At 38.9% G+C, this 14,454-nt stretch overlaps 1 protein-coding gene across 1 annotated transcript in view; it reads left to right on the plus strand.

Moving 5' to 3' along the window:
* The window catches only part of LOC120977382 (sodium- and chloride-dependent neutral and basic amino acid transporter B(0+)-like), a 47,949-nt gene that overhangs the window by 15,847 nt on the left and 17,648 nt on the right, over positions 1–14,454 (plus strand). Inside the window, exons 7-9 of the mRNA XM_040405310.1 lie at positions 5,339–5,479; positions 6,275–6,503; positions 8,961–9,086. Coding sequence (XP_040261244.1) covers positions 5,339–5,479; positions 6,275–6,503; positions 8,961–9,086 — 496 coding nt within the window. The remainder of the gene's footprint in view (positions 1–5,338; positions 5,480–6,274; positions 6,504–8,960; positions 9,087–14,454) is intronic.

Here is a 14,454-nt window from a genome sequence, read left to right on the forward strand (position 1 = left end):
ATATTGATGGTCTATACTCATAATAGATCATCAATATCAGATCACTGAAGGTCCTACAGTCCACACCCTGTCTGAACAGCTGTTACAAAGTAGCTCTGACGTTGGACGTCAGTTCTAGAACTACATAGTTCCATCCATTGTGTAGTGGACATAGCTGGTACCTGCAGGGCTGCTCCATACAGCTCAATGGAGATAGGCCATCCATATTAAAACATTTGAATGCCCCTTTAAGTGTCAGCATCCATTTGCAGCTGGGCAAGGTCTTGGGGAGCACATCGAACATATGTTGGAATGGTGGTGGGACGACACTAACACTTGGCAAAATAGTTTCTAGTAGCCATTAAGGGGAAGAGATATGTACCATTTGGCTATTTTTGCTTGGTGGAGGAGAGTGGTTGAGACTGCATTAGGACATGGCACTGGTAAGAAAGTCTTTATGCAAACTTCTCTGTGATTTGAACAATTTTAAAAACCCTTATATGTGATAATTGGTCAGTTCTGCTTGGCTAAGTAGGAAAAGGTTTGTACATTGTACAAGTAGGAAAAGGTTTGTATTCCTTCCATCATAATAGAAGTCTAAGGCCTGCATAACAGATCCATCCCGTTTCCGTTATGCAGGAGAGGACTCCCCTGCATAACAGAAACGGGACGGATCAGTTTTGCAGCTCATAGACTTCTATTATGACTGAATGAATAACGGAATGCCTCTAAAGGCACTCAGTTATGCATTTCCTCATAGAATAGCGTTATGGTCCGTGATAACAGAATCCATAACGCAATTCTGCTTTTACCACCAAACAAAGCGTGAACGAATTTTTAAATATTAAATTCGCTCATCTCTAAAAATTTGCACCAAAATAATCTAGTCAAGTACCAGCAGCCTCAGAAAGTCACTGACAATTCACGGACGCAGAAAAAAAAAGTCGCTTATTTTTACGGACTGTCCAGAAATTTATGGATGGTTGGCAAGCTTGATCTCTACCTAGGTTCTGCTTATCTTATGCACAGAAATTATGTGTATTTCAAATACAGAGTGTAAAAGCTTTGTCTGCGATTAGACAATTATCAACACAAAGCACAACCAACACTTCCAAGAAAATATATTGGTGCCTCTCCCTGTATGTGTCATACTGTAAATGCTTTAGGCATTATTTTAACTGGCTTGTCGAGTAGGTAGCACCTTCTGTAAGACTCATGCGCCCATGTAACCACAGACAATAACCTAATTTACTAGTGAACGTGGGTGTCTTTGAATTTGTTTTTCCAGAAGATCAATAAATCTTCCTCTGCCAGTCAATAGGCTGTTCACCACTCATAAATAGTGGTTGGGTTAGTGAGATTGTCATAAGTACCATTCTCTGTTGTATTTCTAGCTGGGGGAGGAATAATTTGCAGAACTAGTCCTATCTAAATATACTTTGGTATAGATGACTAGAGATGAGTGAATCAATTCTAAATTTTGGATTCAACCTGAATTTTTTTTTTTTATTGAGATGGATCCGTATCTGAAATTTTGGTGATTCACTCCAGGTGAATTTCAAGTCGGGAAAAGAGAAAAACAGAGATAAAGAAGAAAAAATATATTTTTTTAATTAGAGACAAGACAGATAAAATATGAGTCCTACACACATTTTCAGACCAATTGATGTATTCAGAACAATTGATTGTATTCGGTGGAACCAATTTGGACCTGAATCAAATCAGTCCACTGATTCGGCCACACCGAAGCCGAATTGAATTTTGTGCAATTTTCTCATCTCTATAGCTGAATGTATTTTGTCATGTTGGAATTGCCCTGGTAATACCATTTATCTGGCCAATAAATATCTATATAACTGGGGTGGTCAGTTAGCTGTCTTTGGGGAACCCCAATAATTGCCGCCTGTCAATCAGGGACTTCTAATGCCCCAGCCTAGCACCCTCAGAGCCACTCTAGAGCCACACAGCATCTGCAAAGTGCTGCTGCCTTGCAGCCTTTCCCAACTGCTCTGACCATGATATAGTGCAGCTAAAACAGTAGACGAGCAGAAGACAAGGAACATCCTCAATCCCGAATTGTTCATAATATGGTGCCAGCCACGTACATTTTTCATAAGCAAATTGTTCAATAAATTGTTTTTAAGCTTCTCAGTGGGGTTAGAAGTGCTTAAAATATTAAGGAAGACATATTCACCTTCATCGATGCTGCCTTGAGCCCTGAGGCACTCTTCTTCTGACTCCTACTGAAAGCATAGGAAATGTCTTAGCCAATAAAAGCCTGGTCACTATTGTGGCCATTGATTGGCAAACAGGGCATTTCCTGTATGTCAAGATGGTAGTGGTGGCAATAGAAAGCAGTGGGACTTGGGTAATGTCAAAACAGCCATGGCAGACATATAACTTCTTTTAGGTTTGAAGCCCCTCAGACCTTGATGCCAATTATTTTTACTATCTTGAACATCACAGTAGCCAGAGAAGCTAACTTTCTATAGTGCCTATACAAATGTGCAAGTCAAAGTACTGCCATAATACAAGACACCTACCACTTCCATGGTTCTATATTACCTTCTACTCCACTAAGGGGAAGTTGCATGCGAGTAGCCAATAAGCAGCTACTTGAATGTTTCTATTTCTGTGCCAATATTTGCAGTTAGACTTCAAAACAGGAACATTCTACTAGGGTAGGAACGGCTGTCCAAATCCTGGATACTTGCTTGTCATGCAGTTGAGTACTTACAAGCTACAAAAAAAGATGTTTTCAGGACAAAACTCTATATCTACATTGTGGCCTTCGTGTTCAGTCACCTTTGAATAACCAGCTAAGGTTCCCCTGCCAGGAATCAATGGGTGAGTTGTTGCTGGTAGTCCCTTTAGTCAGAGCAGTTGTCTGAACATCAAGTGGATGGAACCACTAGTGATGAGCGGCAGGGGCTATATTCGAATTTGCGAATTTGCGATATTTCAAGATAAGACTTGTAAGGAAACCGCAGCACTCTCTAGTCTTCACTATCCAAAGGTTTATTCACCAATACAGTGCGATGTTTCGACCAGTGTGGTCTTTCTCAAGCCTTGAGAAAGACCACACTGGTCGAAACGTTGCACTGTATTGTGAATAAACCTTTGGATACTGAAGACTAGAGAGTGCTGCGGTTTCCTTACAAGTCCTATCTATGTCTGGGGGAGCTTCGGACTGGCTCCCAACACTGCTGGAACCACCACATAAAGGATCGGTATACCGTTAGTATACCGATAGAGTGCTTCGGTTTCCTAACAAGTCTTATATATGATAACCATATACCACTACTACTAATGGTGGGGAAATCGCTATAACTAGTAGCATCCACTTTTTTTTTCCAGTCACATACTGTTTCACCTCAGTGTTAGTAATGTGCCCTATTGACTGTGAAATAAGGCATTTTAGCAGTCAGTTCAAATATTAACATGTAAATATCATATCCACAAGTGCGTTAATCAAGATGAACTTTTATTAGCTTCCTGTAGGCTAGTGAAAGTCATTCATTATGAATTTCAATTGTCTTCTGTAAATAGCAAATTATATGTAGTAATGTTACAGAAGTAGACAATTATGCATCACTGTCTTATACACCATTACATTATACAGTATACCATAAACATTCCAGACATGAAATCCACTACTTGTAGATCACTAGGCCAAACCGAGACTGAAAAACAAGTCATTAAAAGTGCTCTATATGGCGCATTAAACTATAGACTATTAGACCATACAAAACATCACAGGAACAACCCCATACACTGTCTACAGTGCATATCCCACTGTAAACCAATAAAGTCTTTGGTCTGTTAATGATACAGGCGGCCAAAAATTCACTTCATGGTAAACCATTAAAATAGATGGTGTCATAAAGCACCCAGTTGTCTCCACTGTGAAATTATATTACCTTGTAAAAAATCCATTTCTACCAAATATTAACAAATCATAGTAGTGAGGTCAATACTTTGTTCTACAACCCCTTAACAACCAGAGTATTCCTAAATTACCAGACATGTTTTAGCAATTTTGCTTAACCACTATGTGGTGGTTTAATAGCCCTCAAAATATTATTTTTTTTTGCACTTTATTTTCATAACACCTAGGGCTTTTCAATAGGAATAAATTGTACTATATATAATGGTTCTTTTGTTTTTATATTTGGAAATTTACATTAAAATGAAACGGTACAATGTGTTTTATGAATAATATGTATAGACACAAGAGACGATTCTCTCCACGACTGGTCCTGCTCCTGCCAGGTTGTAGGAGCAGGAGCTTTACAATTTATGTGCATGTGCCATTTATGGTGCATGGTCCTTAACAGGATAATGTCACTGGGATTGCTTTGGGTTATTATTGTATTTCCAGACTGTATATCAACAGAGTAGCACTGGAAAAAATATTTTTTGGCCTTGCTGTGCAGAAAATAGTATAAGAAAGATAGATAGATAGATAGATAGATAGATAGATAGATAGGAGATCGATAGATTAATTTCTGGTAGAATTTGGAATTTCCATGTACTATGGGCTACAGCCAACTGCATTGCTCGAAATCTAACATATTCTTTTAACCAAATGGGCGGTCATATCATTTTTCATAGAATGTTGTGTCACATTCCCAGTAACTGAAATCTCTGCATACTGTACTACTAGACATTTGAGCTTGTTCTGTAATTTCAAGTTCAAGATTGCCAACTATTATCTCAGTTGAATAACTAGAAATGACTGGGCCCCACAGCAAAATTTTGAATGCCCCCCCCCCCAGCAACTTCTTTGCAATCCCCTCCTCCTCTGCAACCCCCACTCTTGAGGCTAGTCTAGCTTGCTATCTTAGTTGAGGCCCTGAAGCCACTGCATCCATTATATACAGTGTCACTGTATATAATATCATTGCGTAATACTGCTGAGGGGGCCCTGATAATAAAATCTTTTAGTCCTCCCCCTAGGAGGGCCGCTTCTAAATTTTGGGCCCCAAAGCAACCGCTTTCTTTGCTTCCCCATACAACTACTCCCCTGTATTATCTTGTTACATGTACCATATAAAATACTGTATCACCTAAAAAAAAATTGCAAATATTTTGTTTTTACATAATTGGTTCCATTCTATTTTGTTTTCTTCTTCTTTCATACAGAAAGCTAAATTAAAACTTCTGCTGTGTTCTTGTTATCAGAGAGCAGCGCACTGTAGACGATCAGATGACAATTACACAGAGCTAAGCTTTTAAGTCTCATGAAAGCCTGATTAAGGACAATGGGCTTTGCACACATTTTCAGTAGGAACCTGCAGAGTTTTTTTTATTTTTAATTAGCATTGTTTTTTTAACATCTTCATGCTTATTCTGACAGGTGGTATACTTCACTGCCATTTTTCCTTACGTGGTCTTGCTGATTCTTTTGATCAGAGGAGCGACACTGGAAGGCGCCTTTGAAGGGATAAACTATTATATTGGAACCCAGTCAGACATTTCAAAACTTACAAGTGCAGAAGTAAGTTTCTTTAATGGTTCTTTAATTTTTTTTTAAAGATTTTTTCTTAGTAATTCATTGTTCAGTTAACTCAAGGATGGTACACATCTGTTGGACATTTTTGACCCTTGTTCTTTTTTATAGCAATGCAAGTATTCTGACACTTTCAAAAAATTCAATCAACTACATGTATTTCTCAACCTTATGAATATGAAACAAATATATGAAATTGATTCCCTTCTATGTGAGTAAAGGGTCACTAGAGGCTTTGATCACATCTCCATTTGGAGCCTCCGGGGCAGATTCCATCAAATAAGCCATCTAAATAGTGCCATGGTCTATTTTGTCTGATAAAATGCCAGCCCCCCTGGTGAAAACCCAGCAGAGAACTTTCTGGAGGTTCCAGCTGATCTGTGCATGACATCGATGATCATGCGGTACTTCATTTCTCCCGTGGGAGTGCTGTAGGGGAATTAGTTGCTGTCAGTTCCCTATAATGATTGCTGGGGATTTATTTGATCAGCTTATTTTAAGAAAAACCCTTTTTAATAAAAGGATTGTAAAAAGTGGACAACCCCTTAACGACAGCATGCAGATTATTTAAAATATCCCTGCAATAAAATCGAAACAAACTCTAACTGCAATTTTAAGTGTTGACATTGTGTGGATTATACGTTATCTTATTCACATTGGCCTTTATTCTGTATTATAGTCTATTTCAAAATCTAAAGTGTCTGTCCTTGTACTAATTATGTCCAACCTCATGTGTCAGAATTCTGGTGATAATGCATGCCTTTTGCTTGTGAATCATTCTAGGTTTGGAAGGATGCGGCCACACAGATTTTCTTCTCTCTGTCCACAGCATGGGGTGGTCTAGTGGCACTTTCATCTTACAACAAGTTCCACAATAACTGCTATGGGGATGCCATCATAGTGTGCGTCACCAACTGCCTCACCAGTGTGTTCGCTGGCTTTGCCATCTTCTCTATATTGGGGCACATGGCATTCAAAGCTGAGAAAGAAGTAAAGGATGTAGTAGACTCAGGTGAGGTGAAATCATATTGTGATTATATTACCAATTACTAGTGTTGATCGAGTCAGTGTATTTAAATGTAATTTAGCATCTTTTTCTGAAAAGTTTCTGTCAGGACTTGAATTCCCAAACCCTTGTACATTAGAGGCTAACCACTACACTATAGAGCTACATGTTAACCTGCACATAAATATAAAGTAAGTCTTCTGCTGAATTAGAATACTCACTACATCAGAAACTTCTATGAGGTTTTTCTAACACAGTTTAGCATTCAGCTTTATAGCTGAGTGGATAAGGTCTATGCTTCTCATGTACAAGGTTAGAAGTTCAAATCCCGGCAGAAACATTTCAGAAATAGAGTTTAAATTTATATATATATATATATATATATATATATTTTTTTTTTTGTAATTGTAAAAAATGTATGGCACAAAATAAATATGTAATTACTAAAAAAATAAAAATAAATAATAATATATATATATATATATAAAATGCAATGAATGGCAGCACCAACCTTTAGATTTGAAGATTGGGTGCAAGCTCCAATAGGAAAAGCGTCCCAGGATAATAAAAATAAAAAATAGAGCAGCACTCCGGTATAGTGAAAAAAGAAAACTGTTTATTCACCCAGTGGTGACGCCATATTTATATATAATCATACTTCTGATATATATGAATGCATAATATGTGGTAAACTACTACCGATGTTTTTAGCCATAATATATTTACATATATTATAATATATTATAGATTCTAAATATATAATAATATATGTAAATATATTATGGCTAAAAACTTATATATATATATATATAAAAATGTTTCTGCTGGGATTTGAACTCCCAACCTTGTACATTAGAGGCAAGGATTTTAACCACTACACAATACAGCTTCCAATGTAGTAGAGTTAACACTCATGCGTTCTGAGATTTCTGAGATGTGTTATCTAAACTAAGCAAACACCTTCAATTGCTTTTCAATGGCTTTTGTTTCAAGATAACACAATGATTTAAGAAATTTGAGTTAAGAGTTTGAGTGCTAACCCTGCCACATCTGTACATGTTAAACTACACAGAAATATAAAATAAATCCTCTGCTGAATAGGAATACTCACTACATCAAAAACTTCTATGAGGTTTTTCTGACAGTTTAGCATTCAGCTTTATGACTGAGTGGATCAGGTGCTTGCCTCTAATGTACAACGTTGGTAAATCAAATCCTGGCAGAACCTTTTCAGAAATTAGATTTAAATACACTGGGGTGTCCCCAACCACTGACTTCATATATGGATATAGCTATATATGGAGTTAGAGCATGGACTCCTAAGCCGAACTAGAGTCCAGACACCCTCCCTTCTTCAGAGCAGAGGGTGCCTGGGGTTCTCCCATTGACTTCCATTGTGCATTGGGTGCTCGGCAGAACACGCGAGCACTTTGGTGCTCGATCAACACTACCCATTACAACCTGTATGTCAGTGTATTAAAGGGGTTGTCTCATTGCCTTAGTAGGGTGTCATAGAAGTAGGTTACCCAATGATGACCTATGCCTATGAGCTGTCTATCCATTAGGTCTCATGCACATGACCATATTTTTCATTTGTGTGCTATGCATATTTTTGCAGATAGCGCACTGGCCCATTTATTTCTATGGGGCCATGCACACATCCGTATGTTTGCACATCCCTGTGACCATTCCACAAGTTATAGAACATGTCTTTTCTGTACTGCATTGAGATGAGACTAGTCATTTCTATTGATAGGAGTGAGAAAAATTAGGAGTGTATATGGAAGGTATCCATATTGTGTGGATTCATGGTTTTCATGAAGCCTTAAAGTGGTTGTCTGAGTTTACAGCTAAACCCGAACATATCCCCATTTTCACCCCTCCGGCTCCCTGATATGAGCATCGGAGCAGGGCAAAGGCATTTTCTGGAGATCCGTTGACGTACCGGGCTCTTCATGGCTAAAGCTAGGCGGAGGCTTCCGCCTAGCAGTGAGCCCGGCACTAATGGGCGGGTTTTAGCACTGCCTCTGCCTGTAGAGCCCGCCTATAACAGCTGGCGATGTCACTGGGAACACTGCTAGGTGGAAGCCTAGAGGGGTGAAAATGGGAATATGTCCGGGTTCAGCTCTAAACCCGGACAATCCCTTTAATTACGTACACAGTCACCTATTTGAATTTCCACATGTAATACTACATTTATCCTGTAGTGGCCACTGCAGCAGAAATTGTAAGTTTCTGTAGCAAAATCAGCAGGTGAAATGGCATGTGAGGCTCTCGTATAAAATGGATTTCTGTGATGAGACAATGCCTTTAACTAAATATAAGGTTTAGAGATATTACACAACTTCTGGGACTTGAAACCTCTCCATGATGTTTTATGTGGATATTGAATTCTTGATTACCAATGATGTGAGACGGTATAGTCACCATAATAGTAACATGTGTCTCTTTCACTTTTTCTAGGATTTGCTCTTGCATTCATTGCATACCCTGAAGCTTTGTCTCAGCTGCCTGTAGCTCCACTATGGTCCATTCTCTTCTTCTTTATGCTCTTAACCTTAGGGCTTGATTCCCAGTTCGCCTCAGTAGGTGAGTACAGTTGTAATGTGTTTTTATTAATTATCATATCAATGTTTTCAACAATTTTGATGTATAATACAATGTATACATGATACAGTAATATAAAAGTAGATGTATTAATAAGTATAGTTGGTAGCTAGAAAGACTTCATGTATTAAGGTACACAAGGTTTCAATGGCTTTGTTTTATGGAACTCTAGGCACTCCATGTATGGTGCCTTTCTTCAGTTCTAGGGTAGCATACATCGCCAGTATAATATCTAGTTGAATACATGACAACCTCTGTATGCCTCTGCCTATGGGGTTACAGCATGGGCCTAGAGGTGTAACTTAAAGGAGTAAATAATTTATGATCTATCCTCAGGATAGGTCATCAATATCTGATCGGTGAGGGGTTTGCATGCCTGCAGTGCCACCAATCAGCTGTTTGAAGAGGCAGTGGCGCTGCTATGAGCGCTCCTCATTTTTCTAGGCCAGTGACATCACGTTCATCAATCACATGGTCTGTGTGCAGCTTGGTCCCATTCAAGTGAGTGGTCTTGGTCTACAATATGCACTTTAAAATGAAAGGTGTTGTGCTTGGTATGCTGCAAAGAGGTCACAGCACTCACAGGAGCACTGTCACCTCTTCAAACAGCTGGTTGGCAGGAGTGCCAGGAGTCAGACCTCCAACGATCAGGGACTGATTGGCATATCCTGAGGATAGGTCATCAATATTGTACACCCCGAAAACCCCTTTAAAGGATCTGAGACCCAATTTAAAATGTGTAACTGGATTCCCGCCCACCTACCTTGTACCATTTATAATCCTGGTGACTTCTTATGTGGATGGACCTTTAGGCCCCCCTCAGACACTAGGGCATGAGCATGACTGTTACCTCAGTACCCCTTATAGGGCTGTATGGGACCCTAGATTTATATAGGTGCTATAAACTTGAAATAATGTTGCAAACTGAATCTAGACAAGAGACTGTTATGTGCCAAGTTTACCACTCCTGACACTGGTAGACTAATACTATAGCTAGGACTGAGGGAAATAGGGTTATTTATGGAACATCACTTGACATATGTGCCAAGTTTGTTTTTCTTTCATATATATATATACATTTTTTACCAAGATTTTCCTCTTTTACTTCCCTGCCTTTCTTGTCAACAGCGATCTGTAGATGTGTGTTTTAAAGTATATTATATTGTTTCTTAGTGTTTGCATAGTAAACTAAGCATTGAGTCAGGTAGTGCTTGCATATATTTTTTTATTTTTTTATTTTTTACCATTTAGCAATTTTCATTTTGTAGCTTTTTTCTAATCTTTTTTTAATTCTATAGTGCAGGGAAGATTCTTCTCTATGACTTCCCTGCCTTTTTTTTCTACAGGTCATTGTAACAGCAATATACACATGTGTATTTTAAAGCATATTATATTGTTACTTTGTGTTTGCATGGTAAACTAAGTATTGAGTCAGGTAGTGCTTGCAGAGGCGCTTAAAGTGTTACCATTCTTTAATGAACTTGTTGCTTCAATTAGCAGAACAAGTAATTAGAAAAGTTCCCATCAGTGCATCCTTCTTCCTTTCCTCTGCTCGTTAAGCTCCTCCTATCTCTTGGTAAATGACAGGGCCAGGCATCTGAGTGCTGCCCACTTGGCCAAGTCATCTCATGCATGCGCAATGCACAAATATTCCAGCACAAGTAGGTCATCTTCTTCCTACCCTGGAGAAAAGAAGTGCTCTATCCACTTGCTGAAATTCTGGCGCCCTCGGAGGTCGGAACAACTCATTTGCGTGTGTGTTCAAGCTACTTTTTCTGCTAATTGAAGCAAGGATTTAACTAAAGAATCATAACAATTTAAATGTCTCTACAAGCATAGAAGAAGAATAGAAGAATAATGAGATTTATTGGATGCCTCTCCCTTGTGACTTTAAAATACCAGTTTGTCATGCTCTGGGAAATAGTTGAGTGGCGATAATTAGGGATGTGACACAACACGTATTTCCTATAATCACCTGTGAATTATTCACTGTAACAGGTGCAGCCGCAATGTATGATGTAATGTATGGTGTGCCAAAGGGTGGGGCCATAATGAGACAACCCGAGGCATTTGTCCCAGAAAGAAAATTTCTGCAAGACATAGAAAATGTACATTTATTACATCAAATCATCAGTTATCAATGAAATATATTAGGAGGCATATCTAAAAATACAAGAATCCTCCATTTTTGGATGATCCATATTTTTGCAAAAAAATGTTTTGTAGGGCTATGGGGAATGGTGGAGGAATAATTTAAAATATAGCAAAATAATTGTGTATAGTATTCCCTATACATATTTGTAGGGTCAGTATGGACCATCCAGAGACCAGTGAGTTCTCTGGTCAGCCCAGGTTCTAACTAAGGGGCCATCAAGTTCCAGCATTTGGAGCTGACTGTTGGAGACAATCACTTACCAGCAAGCTTGGTTCCTTAGATCCTATTGATATGTCCTACATGTGCAATGAAAGTTTAAGACTGAATAAAAATTGGATGTGCACATGTTTTGAACAAAAGAAGGGTCAGCCATAAGGATTGTCATCTGTAGTGGGCCCAAGGAACCCCAGTTTAACACTGCAATTGTTGCCAGCATAGTTGCCAACAGTCCTAAGTTTGTAGGGACTGTCTGTAATTTTCAGAGACCGTCCCAGCAAATTTGATCTTTACTGGACTGAAAATGGATGGGGCTTATCTATCCTCTAGTCTCAGCATCTTTGGTCATTCCCAGGGCTGGGCTTACATGCCCTGAACTGCTATGTTGGTAGGTATGGGAAAGGGGATCTAGAGAAGACTTCTCAAATCAAGCATCTACAAGACAAATTTATGGTCTAAAAGTTTGTCAGAACCTCAATATTACCCGGAGAAAACTCAATATTTGAAGAGAGAATACAATACAGTACATTGTAAAGCAACTCCCATCCACTCTGCTAATAGGGAGTTTCCAAATACAAGATTGTTTGCTTCTAATTAAGTTCATTAAATATAATCTTGATGAGAATTCCAGTGCAGCGGGCCATGTCGAGGTTGTGTTTTGGCTGAGCTTCGCTCACATTGTCTTTTTGTATAATATTGGCAAGAGAATAGGTCCTCCTGTACGAAAACTGGAGCAGATTGGAACTGGAGGCGTTGCCTATCGTAGTCAATAACATGTAAAGAGGTATTCCGGCTACAAAATGGTATCCCCTATCCCCAGGCGCTGTCTCCAGTCATCCCATAGAGATGCTGGTCCACTACTCTAGTCCTACGGGATCAGTTGGAGTCCCATAGGTTGGATCTCCACATTTCTAACAATCTCTGTCTACTGGATAAGGGATACATTGTTGTTGCTGGAATATCACCTTGTAGGGGTTGTCTCACTTCAGTAAATGGCATTTGTCATGTAGAGAAAGTTAATACAAGGCCCTTACTACTGTATTGTGATTATCCATATTGCCTCCTATGCTGGCTGGATAAATTTTTCCATCACATTATACCCTGCTCGTTTCCATGGTTACAGACCACCCTGCAATCCAGCAGCAGCTTATGAGAGCACCCACAGCCACCAGAGAGGCAAACACTTTTTCCTATAGTGTGCAAACACGACCACCACTGCTGGATTGCAGGGTGGTCGTAACCATCGAAATGAGCACTGTATAATGTGATGGAAAAATTAATCAAGCCAGCAAAGGAAGCAATATGGAGAATCACAATACATTAGTAAGTGAATTGTATTAAATTCCTTTGCATAACAGATGCCACTTGCTGAAGTGAGACAATCCCTTTAAGCTTATATTATTTCAGAGAAGATCTGACTATGAAAGCAGGGATCAGATTGATTGCTATCGGGAACACCTCCAGTTTTTGTCTGCACTAATTTTTTATACATGGGGCCTTCATCCTTCTGTAGATATATAAAAGCGGCCAATGTCTTATTCTGCCTGCATATAGCAGGAGCCAATATGCAATATTTAGGCTGGGACTATCCTACTGAGAGCCTGTTAATATGTTATGACTTTTGCAGGTCCAGAGGTCTTCATGACCTGTGCTACTGATATTCAGTGATCTGTATCAGGCCCTGCACTAGGCATTGAACTGTAAAGCTCTGCGGAATATATTGGCACTATATAAATAAAGATTACTATTATTATTGATGAGCACGATCCGAATTTCAGGATAAATTTGATTCGCCGCGAAGCCGAATTTCCTCATTCTTCACGATAGCAAATCGATTTAACCTGATTTGTAAAAAAACAAAAAAAATATAATACTTACCTTATACATTTGCCCGCAATGGGCTGACTGCCTCCATCTTGCTTGAAGATCTCGGCTGAAATCCCATGCGTGGTGACGTATGACATCACCACGCCGGCTGAAGAGATGATGTCATCTCAGGCCACACGAGATTCAGAAGAGGATTTATTTATTAAATTCGCTCATCACTAATTATTATTGTATGTATCAGATTTTTCTGGAATGTTCCTTGAACAAGTTAAACCTGATATTAACATCAATTTGCTTACTGAGATGGAAGCACATGCTCAGTACCATCCATCAACTGCCACCAGCTGCAGAAAGGACATGTCCCCTAAGCCAATAGCTTGAAATAAATCTATCAGAGTAATTGTAGCAAACGATTGGGGTTATCTGTGGATCCATGTGAGGTACAGGGCTGGTTCTAGCTTTGTTAGAAAGAGATTGTTATGTCCTATATGATGTCTGATTTTCATTTTTGTTATATTATTCAAAGGATTATCCCATTTAACAATGAAAATCGGACATTATATAGTACACACTATTCTTTTTTAACAAAGCTAGAACCAGCCCTGTACCTCACATTGATCCACAGATTTCCTCAATCATTTGCTACAATGGCGAGATTTATTTCAAGCTGCCAGCTTAGCAGGCTTGTCTTTTTTCAGGGTGTGTGTCCTTGCACAAGGGGCATGCCCTGTAATTGACACAGCTTGTAACAGAAAATATGGCTGGTGGCAGTTGGCGGAACAGCAGGTGGCGCTATACAGATAGATTTTATTGACTCAAAGCTCATAACTCAGTGGCTATACTAGATTTATAATTAAATGCAATTACAAAAGTATTCAGAACCAAGTGCAGGTTTGAAAACGGAAGAGAAAACTCCTTTAATGATAAAGACATTTTTTTAAAATAATTTTTACAATTGCCATTTTCTTTTATTCCCAAATTAACTCCCTTAATGCCAAAGGATGTATGATAGATTTTTCATTGTACACTGCCTGTCCAAAAAAAAAGTCACCACCTGGATTTAACTAAGCAAATAGTTATGAGCCTCCTATTGGATAATTACTGCATGGGCGATTATCTTTCAGCTGGCAATAAGTTATTTAACCCCAACTG

This window comes from Bufo bufo, chromosome 8 (assembly GCF_905171765.1).
Source record: "Bufo bufo chromosome 8, aBufBuf1.1, whole genome shotgun sequence".
NCBI lineage: Eukaryota > Metazoa > Chordata > Amphibia > Anura > Bufonidae > Bufo > Bufo bufo.